The following is an 11,129-nucleotide window of genomic DNA, read 5'->3' as shown; positions in this document are numbered from 1 at the left end:
ACAGCTCTGTAGTGTAGTGTGTAGTGTAGTGTGTAGTGTAGTGTGTAGTGTAGTGTGTAGTGTAGTGTGTAGTGTAGTGTGTAGTGTAGTGTAGTGTGTAGTGTAGTGTGTAGTGTAGTGTGTAGTGTAGTGTGGTGTGTAGGGTTGTGGGTGGTGTAGTGTGTGGTGTAGTGTAGGGTAGTGTAGTGTGTAGTGTAGTGTGTAGGGTAGTGTAGTGTGTAGTGTAGTGTAGTGTGTAGTGTATAGTGTAGTGTAGTGTGTAGTGTAGTGTGCAGTGTAGTGTGTAGTGTAGTGTGTAGTGTAGTGTGTAGTGTAGTGTGTAGTGTGTAGGGTAGTGTGTGGTGTAGTGTATAGTGTAGTGTATAGTGTAGTGTAGTGTGTAGTGTAGTGTGCAGCGTAGTGTGTAGTGTAGTGTGTAGTGTAGTGTGTAGTGTAGTGTGCAGCGTAGTGTGTAGTGTAGTGTGTAGTGTAGTGTAGTGTGTAGTGTGTAGGGTAGTGTGTGGTGTAGTGTATAGTGTAGTGTATAGTGTAGTGTAGTGTGTAGTGTAGTGTGCAGTGTAGTGTGTAGTGTAATGTGTAGTGTGTAGTGTAGTGTGGTGTGTAGGGTAGTGTGTGGTGTAGTGTGTGGTGTAGTGTAGGGTAGTGTAGTGTGTAGTGTAGTGTGTAGTGTAGTGTGTAGTGTAGTGTGTAGGGTAGTGTAGTGTGTAGTGTAGTGTGTGGTGTAGTGTGTGGTGTAGTGTAGGGTAGTGTAGTGTGTAGTGTAGTGTATAGTGTAGTGTGTAGTGTAGTGTGTAGTGTAGTGTATAGTGTACAGTGTAGTGTGTAGTGTATAGTGTAGTGTAGTGTGTAGTGTATAGTGTAGTGTGTAGTGTAGTGTATAGTGTAGTATGATAAGGGGTTGACAGCTGAGATATACACACAGGTACATAAAGAGATGTACACTCAATCACTCACCCACCCACTCAGTCACCCACTAACCCACCCATTCACTCACCGACCCACCCACTCACCCACACACTCATTCATTCATTGACCCACCCACCCACTCACCCACCTACTCACCCACCAACTCACCCACTCATTCATTCACCCACCCACTCACCCACCCACCCATTCACCCACCCACTCACTGATCCACTCACTCATCCACCCACTCACCCACTCATCCACCCACTCGCCCACCCACCCACTCACCCACCAACTCACCCACCCACCGACTCACCCAGTCACCCACTCACTCACCCACCCACTCACCCACCCACCCACTCACCCACCCACTCACTCACCCACCCACTCACTCACCCATCCACCCACCCACCAACCCACTCACCCACCCACTCACACACTCACCCACCCACTCATTCATTCACCAATTCACCCACCCATTCACCCACCCACTCACTCACCCACCCACTCACCATCTCACTCACCTACTCACCCACCCACTCACTCACCCCCTCACTCACCCACCAACTCACCCACCCACTCACTCACCCACCCATTCACTCACTCACTCACTCACCCACCCACTCACTCACTCACCCACGTACCCACTCACCCACCCACCCACTCACTCACATACCCACCCACCCACCTACCCACCGACTCAACCACTCACTCACCCACCCACTCACCCACCCATTCACTCACTCACCCACCTACCCACTCACCAACCCACTCACCCACTCACTCACCGACCCACTCACCCACCCACCCACTCACGCACTCACTCACTCACCCACCCACTCACTCACCCACCCAATCACTCACTCACCCACTCACCCACCCACCCACTCACTCACCCACTCACCCACCCACTCACCCACATACTCACCCACCCACTCACCCACCAACTCAACCACCCACCCACTCACCCACCGACTCAACCACCCACTCAACCACCCACTCATCCACCTACTCATCCACCCACTCACTCACTGACCCACCCACCCACTCACCCACCCACTCACTCACCCACCCACCCACTCATTCACCCACTCACTCACCCACCCACTCACTCACCCACCCACTCATTCACCCACTCATTCACCCACTCACTCACCCACCCACCCACTCACCCACCTACTCACCCACCCACTCATTCACCCACTCATTCACTCACCCACTCACTCACCCACTCACCCACCCACTCACCCACCCACTCACCCTCCCACTCATTCACCCACTCATTCACCCACTCACTCACCCACCCACTCACCCACTCACTCACCCACCCACTCACCCACCCAATCACCCACCCACCAACCCACTCACTCACCCACCCATTCACTCACTCACTCACCCACCCACCCACTCACTCACTCACCCACCCACTCACCCACCCACTCACCCACTCACTCACTCACTCACCCACCCACCCACCAAACCACTCACTTATTCATTCACCCACCCACCCACTCACCCACCCACTCACCCACTCACTCACCCACCCACCAACCCACTAACTCATTCATTCACCCACCCACCCACTCACTCACCCACCCACCCACTCACTCACTCACCCACCCACTCACCCACCCACTCACCCACTCACTCACCCACCCACCCACCAAACCACTCACTCATTCATTCACCCACCCACCCACTCACCCACTCACTCACTCACCCACCCACTCACCCACCCACTCACCCACTCACTCACCCACCCACCCACCAAACCACTCACTCATTGATTCACCCACCCACCCACTCACCCACCCACCCACCCACCGACCCACTCACCCACCCACCCACTCACTCACCCACCCACCCACCCACTCACTCACCCACCCAATCACTCACTCACTCACCCACTCACCCACCCACCCACTCACTCACCCACTCACCCACCCACTCACCCACATACTCACCCACCCACTCACCCACCAACTCAACCACCCACCCACTCACCCACCGACTCAACCACCCACTCAACCACCCACTCATCCACCTACTCATCCACCCACTCACTCACTGACCCACCCACCCACTCACCCACCCACTCACTCACCCACCCACCCACCCACTCATTCACCCACTCACTCACCCACCCACTCACTCACCCACCCACTCACTCACCCACCCACTTACTCACCCACCCACTCATTCACCCACTCATTCACCCACTCACTCACCCACCCACCCACTCACCCACCTACTCACCCACCCACTCATTCACCCACTCATTCACTCACCCACCCACTCACTCACCCACTCACCCACCCACCCACTCACCCACCCACTCACCCTCCCACTCATTCACCCACTCATTCACCCACTCACTCACCCACCCACTCACCCACTCACTCACCCACCCACTCACCCACCCACCAACCCACTCACTCACCCACCCATTCACTCACTCACTCACCCACCCACCCACTCACTCACTCACCCACCCACTCACCCACTCACTCACCCACCCACCCACCAAACCACTCACTTATTCATTCACCCACCCACCCACTCACCCACCCACTCACCCACTCACTCACCCACCCACCAACCCACTAACTCATTCATTCACCCACTCACCCACTCACCCACCCACCCACTCACCCACCCACTCACCCACCCACCCACCCACTCACTCACCCACCCACTCACCCACCCACCCACTCACTCACCCACTCACTCACCCACTCACCCACCCACCCACCAACTCAACTCACCAGCAGTGGCGGAGGAGGCGGCCGAGGCTCCAGGGAGACTTCACCAACAACACAACCAGATCACAACCACAACAACAACCACAACAACAACCAGATCACAATCACAACAACCAGATCACAACCACCAGACCACAACCACAACAACCAGATCACAACCAAACAACCAGATCACAATCACAACAACCAGATCACAACCACAACAACCACCACAACAACAACAACCAGATCACAATCACAACAACCAGATCACAACCACCAGACCACAACCACAACAACCAGATCACAACCACAACAACCAGATCACAACCACAACAACCAGATCACAACCACAACAACCAGATCACAACCACAACAACCACCACAACAACAACAACCAGATCACAATCACAACAACCAGATCACAACCACCAGACCACAACCACAACAACCAGATCACAACCAAACAACCAGATCATAACCACAACAACCAGATCACAACCAAACAACCAGATCATAACCACAACAACCAGATCACAACCACAACAACCAGATCACAACCACAACAACCAGATCACAACCACAACAACCAGATCACAACCACAACAACCAGATCACAACAACCAGATCACAACCACAACAACCAGATCACAACAACCAGATCACAACCACAACAACCAGATCACAACCACCAGATCACAACCACAACAACCAGATCACAACGACAACAACCAGATCACAACAACCAGATCACAACAACCAGATCACAACCACAACAACCAGATCACAACCACAACAACCAGATCACAACCACAACAACCAGATCACAACCACAACAACCAGATCACAACTACAAAAAACCAGATCACAACCACAACAACCAGATCACAACCACAACAACCAGATCACAACCACAACAACCACCACATCACAACCACAACAACCAGATCACAACCACCAGACCACAACAACCAGATCACAACCAAACAACCAGATCACAACCACAACAACCAGATCACAACCACAACAACCAGATCACAACCACAACAACCGCCACAACAACCAGATCACAATCACAACAACCAGATCACAATCACAACAACCAGATCACAACAACCAGATCACAACCACCAGACCACAACCACAAAAACCAGACCACAACCACCACAACCACAACCACCACAACAACCACAACCAAAGATCACCCGTATAGCCTCTAACAGTGCTGGAGGGTCAAGTGCAGTCCAGTAGTTAGCCAGCAGCACCGCCACTGATACTACCACCACCACAACCACCACCACCACAACCACCACCACCACTACCACTACAACCACCACTACCACAACCACCACCACAACCACCACCACCACAACCACCACTACCACCACTACCACCACGACCACAACAATCACAACAACCACCACAACAACAACCACAACAACAACCACAACAACAACCACCACAACAACCACCACAACAACCACCACAACAACCACCACAACCACCACAACAACCACCACAACAACCACCACAACAACCACCACAACAACCACCACCACCACAACCACCACCACCACAACCACCACTACCACAACCACCACCACGACCACCACCACTACCACCACAACAATCACAACAACCACCACAACAACAACCACAACAACAACCACAACAACCACCACAACAACCACCACAACAACCACCACAACAACCACCACAACAACCACCACAACCACCACAACAACCACCACAACAACCACCACAACAACCACCACAACAACAACCACGACTACAACCACAACCACCACAACAACCACCACAACAACAACCACCACTACAACCACAACAACAACCACCACAACAACCACAACCACCACAACAACCACACCCACCACAACAACCACCACAACAACCACCACAACAACCACCACAACAACCACCACAACAACCACAACAACCCCCACAACAACAACCACCACTACAACCACAACCACCACAACAACCACCACAACAACAACCACCACTACAACCACAACAACAACCACAACAACCACCACAATCACAACAACCACCACAACAACAACCACCACCACAACAACCACAACAACCATAACAACAACCACCACAACAACCACCACAACAACAACCACAACAACAACCACCACTACAACCACAACAACCACCACAACAATCACAACAACCACCACAACAACCACCACAACAACCACCACCACAACAATCACAACAACCACCACAACAACAACCACCACCACAACCACCACCACAACAACAACCAGATCACAATCACAACAACCAGATCACAACTACCAGACCACAACCACAACAACCAGATCACAACCAAACAACCAGATCACAATCACAACAACCAGATCACAACCACCAGACCACAACCACAACAACCAGATCACACCCAAATAACCAGATCACAACCACAACAACCAGATCACAACCACAACAACCACCACAACAACCAGATCACAACCACAACAACCAGATCACAACCACCACCACGACAACCAGATGGCAATCACAACAACCAAATCACAACCACAACAACCATCACAACAACCAGATCACAACCACAACAACCACCACAACAACCAGATCGCAATCACAACAACCAGATCACAACCACCAGACCACAACCACAACCACCAGACTACAACCACAACAACCAGATCACAACCAAACAACCACCACAAAAACAAGACCACAACCACCACACCACAACCACACCAACCAAACAACCACAACCAAGGATCACCCGTATAGCCTCTAACAGTGCTGGAGGGTCAAGTGCAGTCCAGTAGTTAGCCAGCAGCACCGCCACTGATACTACCACCACCACAACCACCACTATCACAACCACAACCACCACTACCACAACCACCACCACCACTACCACCACCACAACCACCACTATCACAACCACAACCACCACTACCACCACCACGACCACCACCACCACAACCACCACTACCACAACCACCACGACCACCACCACCACGACCACCACCACCACAACTACCACAACCACCACCACAACCACTACCACAACCACCACCACCACCACCACGACTACCACAACCACCACAACCACCACCACCACGACTACCACAACCACCACCACAACCACCACGACTACCACAACCACCACAACCACCACGACCACCACAACCACCACGTCCGCCTTTGTCTCCCCCCACCAGTGACCACGACTACGCACAGCAGGACACCAACTAATTCATTTGAGGCTGAGTCGACCTAGGGGGGAGAGGGAGGCCTATAGGTGGTGGTAGTCGGATCATGGCTCTCGGTAGTGGTGGTGGTGATGGTGGTGATAGTGGTGATGGTGGTGATGGTGGTGATAGTGGTGATGGTGGTGATAGTGGTGATGGTGGTGATGGTGGTGATAGTGGTGATGGTGGTGATGGTGGTGATAGTGGTGATGGTGATGGTGGTGATGGTGGTGATGATAGTGGTGATGGTGGTGATGGTGGTGATAGTGGTGATGGTGGTGATAGTGGTGATGGTGGTGATAGTGGTGATGGTGGTGATGGTGGTGATAGTGGTGATGGTGGTGATGGTGGTGATAGTGGTGATGGTGGTGATGGTGGTGATAGTGGTGATGGTGGTGATGGTGGTGATAGTGGTGATGGTGGTGATGGTGGTGATGGTGGTGGTGATAGTGGTGATGGTGGTGATGGTGGTGATAGTGGTGATGGTGGTGATAGTGGTGATAGTGGTGATGGTGGTGATAGTGGTGATGGTGGTGATGGTGGTGGTGATAGTGGTGATAGTGGTGATGGTGGTGATAGTGGTGATGGTGGTGATGGTGGTGATGGTGGTGATGGTGGTAGTGGTGATGGTGATGGTGGTGATGGTGGTGATGGTGGTGATAGTGGTGATGGTGGTGATGGTGGTGGTGATAGTGTTGATAGTGGTGATGGTGGTGATAGTGGTGATGGTGGTGATGGTGGTGATAGTGGTGATGGTGGTGATGGTGGTGATGGTGGTAGTGGTGGTGGTGATGGTGGTGATAGTGGTGATGGTGGTGATGGTGGTGATAGTGGTGATGGTGGTGATGGTGGTGATGGTGGTGGTGATGGTGGTGGTGATGGTGGTGGTGATGGTGGTGATAGTGGTGATGGTGGTGATGGTGGTGATGGTGGTGATAGTGGTGATGGTGGTGATAGTGGTGATGGTGGTGATGGTGGTGATGGTGGTGGTGATAGTGGTGATAGTGGTGATGGTGGTGATAGTGGTGATGGTGGTGATGGTGGTGATGGTGGTGATAGTGGTGATGGTGGTGATGGTGGTGATAGTGGTGATGGTGGTGATGGTGGTGGTGATAGTGGTGATGGTGGTGATGGTGGTGATGGTGGTGATAGTGGTGATGGTGGTGATGGTGGTGATGGTGGTGATAGTGGTGATGGTGGTGATGGTGGTGATAGTGGTGATGGTGGTGATGGTGGTGATGGTGGTGGTGATAGTGGTGATAGTGGTGATGGTGGTGATAGTGGTGATGGTGGTGATGGTGGTGATGGTGGTGATAGTGGTGATGGTGGTGATGGTGGTGGTGATAGTGGTGATGGTGGTGATAGTGGTGATGGTGGTGATGGTGGTGATAGTGGTGATGGTGGTGATGGTGGTAGTGGTGATGGTGGTGATGGTGGTGATAGTGGTGATGGTGGTGATAGTGGTGATGGTGGTGATAGTGGTGATGGTGGTGATGGTGGTAGTGGTGGTGGTGGTGATGGTGGTGATAGTGGTGATGGTGGTGATGGTGGTGATAGTGGTGATGGTGGTGATGGTGGTGGTGATGGTGGTGATGGTGATGGTGGTGATGGTGGTGATGGTGGTGATGGTGATGGTGGTGATGGTGGCGGTTTTGTAAACCTGCACCGCTACTACGCCGCCTATGAGCTTGAGTTGAGAGTTCGTCAACAACAACCACAACAACCACCACCACAACAACCACCACAACTACCACCACCACCACCACAACCACCACGACAACCACCACCACAACCACCACGACAACCACCACCACAACTACCACAACAACCACCACCACAACCACCACAACCACAACAACCACCACAACAACAACCACCACAACCACCACAACAACCACCACCACAACCACCACAACAACCACCACGACAACCACCACCACAACTACCACAACAACCACCACCACAACCACCACAACCACCACAACAACCACCACCACAACCACCACGACAACCACCACCACAACTACCACAACAACCACCACCACAACCACCACAACCACAACAACCACCACAACAACAACCACCACAACCACCACAACAACCACCACCACAACCACCACAACAACCACCACCACAACCACCACGACAACCACCACCACAACTACCACCACCACAACCACAACAACCACCACAACCACCACAACAACCACCACCACAACCACCACAACAACCACCACCACAACCACCACAACAACCACCACCACCACAACCACAACAACCACCACAACAACCACCACAACAACCACCACAACAACCACCACGACAACCACCACGACAACCACCACGACAACCACCACCACCACCACCACAACCACCACCACAACAACCACCACAACAACCACCACAACAACCACCACCACCACAACCACCACCACAACAACCACCACAACAACCACCACCACAACAACCACCACAACAACCACCACCACCACAACCACCACCACAACCACCACAACAACCACCACAACAACCACCACAACCACCACAACAACCACCACAACAACCACCATAACAACCACCACAACCACCACAACAACCACCACAACAACAACCACAACCACCACAACAACCACCACAACAACAACAACCACCACAACAACAATCACAGCAGGAACAACAATCACCTCACGTCGCCATTCAACGGATGAAACCCAAGAAACCTTCTGTTGCTAATTCGGTGACGTCACCACGGCAGAGAGCGCGCGCGCTCTGATTGGTCCTTGCTGGAGCGTGCGGTGATGTCACCGGACCCCTCTCCCCGCCCCACCTTAACCGCCCCGCCCCCTCCGTACCGCCCCGCCCCCAAACTCAACATATCGCCCCGCCCACCGTCACCGCCCCGCCCACCCACTACCTCCAACGCCCCGCCTCCCAACTCAACAAATCGCCCCGCCCACCGCCACCGCCCCGCCCACCCACTACCTCCAACGCCCCGCCCCCCAACTCAACAAATCGCCCCGCCCACCGCCACCGCCCCCGCCCACCCACTATCTCCAACGCCCCGCCTCCCAGCCCCTCCCACGTGACAACCGCCGTGCCCCAGGCTACGTGGAGGGTCACGTGACAACCGCCGTGAGCAGGAGAACTGTGACGTCAGCAGCCTTTGTGCGTCCCACCTGATGAAGGCTGCTTCTGTCGCGATCCTATCATTTTTCTACCCACGTGACTATAGGGGCCGTCCATAAATGACGTCACGCACCGAGAGAGAGAGGGGGGGGTCAGACATTTATACCATTGGCTTCTAGTCGGTAAAGTCACTTAGAAGTATAAAACAGCAAAAAATAAATGAAAATGAAAACAACAAAAATTCACGACAGGGACACAGAGACAGAGAGACACAGACAGAGAGACACAGAGACAGAGAGAGAGACAGAGAGAGACAGAGAGAGAGACAGAGAGAGACAGAGACAGACAGAGAGACAGAGAGAGACAGAGAGACAGAGAGAGACAGAGAGACAGAGAGACACAGAGAGACACAGAGAGACACAGAGACACAGACAGAGAGACACAGACAGAGAGACACAGAGACAGAGACACAGAGACAGAGAGACAGACAGACACAGAGACACAGACAGAGACAGACAGACACAGAGACACAGAGACAGAGAGAGACACAGAGACAGAGAGACACAGAGACACAGAGAGACAGAGAGACAGAGAGACACAGAGACAGAGAGACAGAGAGACACAGAGACATAGAGACAGAGAGACACAGAGACAGAGAGACACAGAGACAGAGAGACACCGAGACAGAGAGACACAGACAGAGAGAGACACAGAGACAGAGAGAGACACAGAGACAGAGAGAGACACAGAGACACAGACAGAGAGACACAGACACAGAGACAGAGAGAGACACAGAGACACAGAGACAGAGAGACAGACACGGAGACAGAGAGACAGAGAGAGAGACACAGAAACAGAGAGACACAGAGACAGAGAGACACAGACAGAGAGACAGAGACAGAGAGACACAGAGACAGAGAGACACAGAGAGACACAGAGACAGAGAGACACAGAGACAGAGAGACAGAGAGACACAGAGACAGAGAGACACAGAGACAGAGAGACACCGAGACAGAGAGACAGAGAAACACAGAGACAGAGAGACACAGAGACAGAGAGAGACACAGAGACAGAGAGAGACACAGAGAGACAGAGA

At 52.9% G+C, this 11,129-nt stretch overlaps 1 protein-coding gene across 1 annotated transcript in view; it reads right to left on the bottom strand.

Annotated features, from left to right (window-relative positions):
- Positions 1-9,782, bottom strand: part of LOC142908159 (uncharacterized) — a 12,036-nt gene extending 2,254 nt beyond the window's left edge. The window contains exons 1-2 of the mRNA XM_076058450.1: positions 9,735-9,782; positions 3,672-8,654 (exon numbers count right to left, since the gene is read on the bottom strand). Of these exons, the coding sequence (XP_075914565.1) occupies positions 6,933-8,654; positions 9,735-9,782 (1,770 nt within the window). The 3' untranslated portion in view covers positions 3,672-6,932. The remainder of the gene's footprint in view (positions 1-3,671; positions 8,655-9,734) is intronic.
- Between the last annotated feature and the right edge of the window lie 1,347 nt (positions 9,783-11,129).

This window comes from Petromyzon marinus, assembly GCF_048934315.1.
Source record: "Petromyzon marinus isolate PM22_M1 ecotype Great Lakes invasive population chromosome 75 unlocalized genomic scaffold, UKy_Petmar_22M1.pri1.0 chr75_unloc.1, whole genome shotgun sequence".
NCBI lineage: Eukaryota > Metazoa > Chordata > Hyperoartia > Petromyzontiformes > Petromyzontidae > Petromyzon > Petromyzon marinus.
This window is presented reverse-complemented; position numbering and strand designations above follow the sequence as displayed.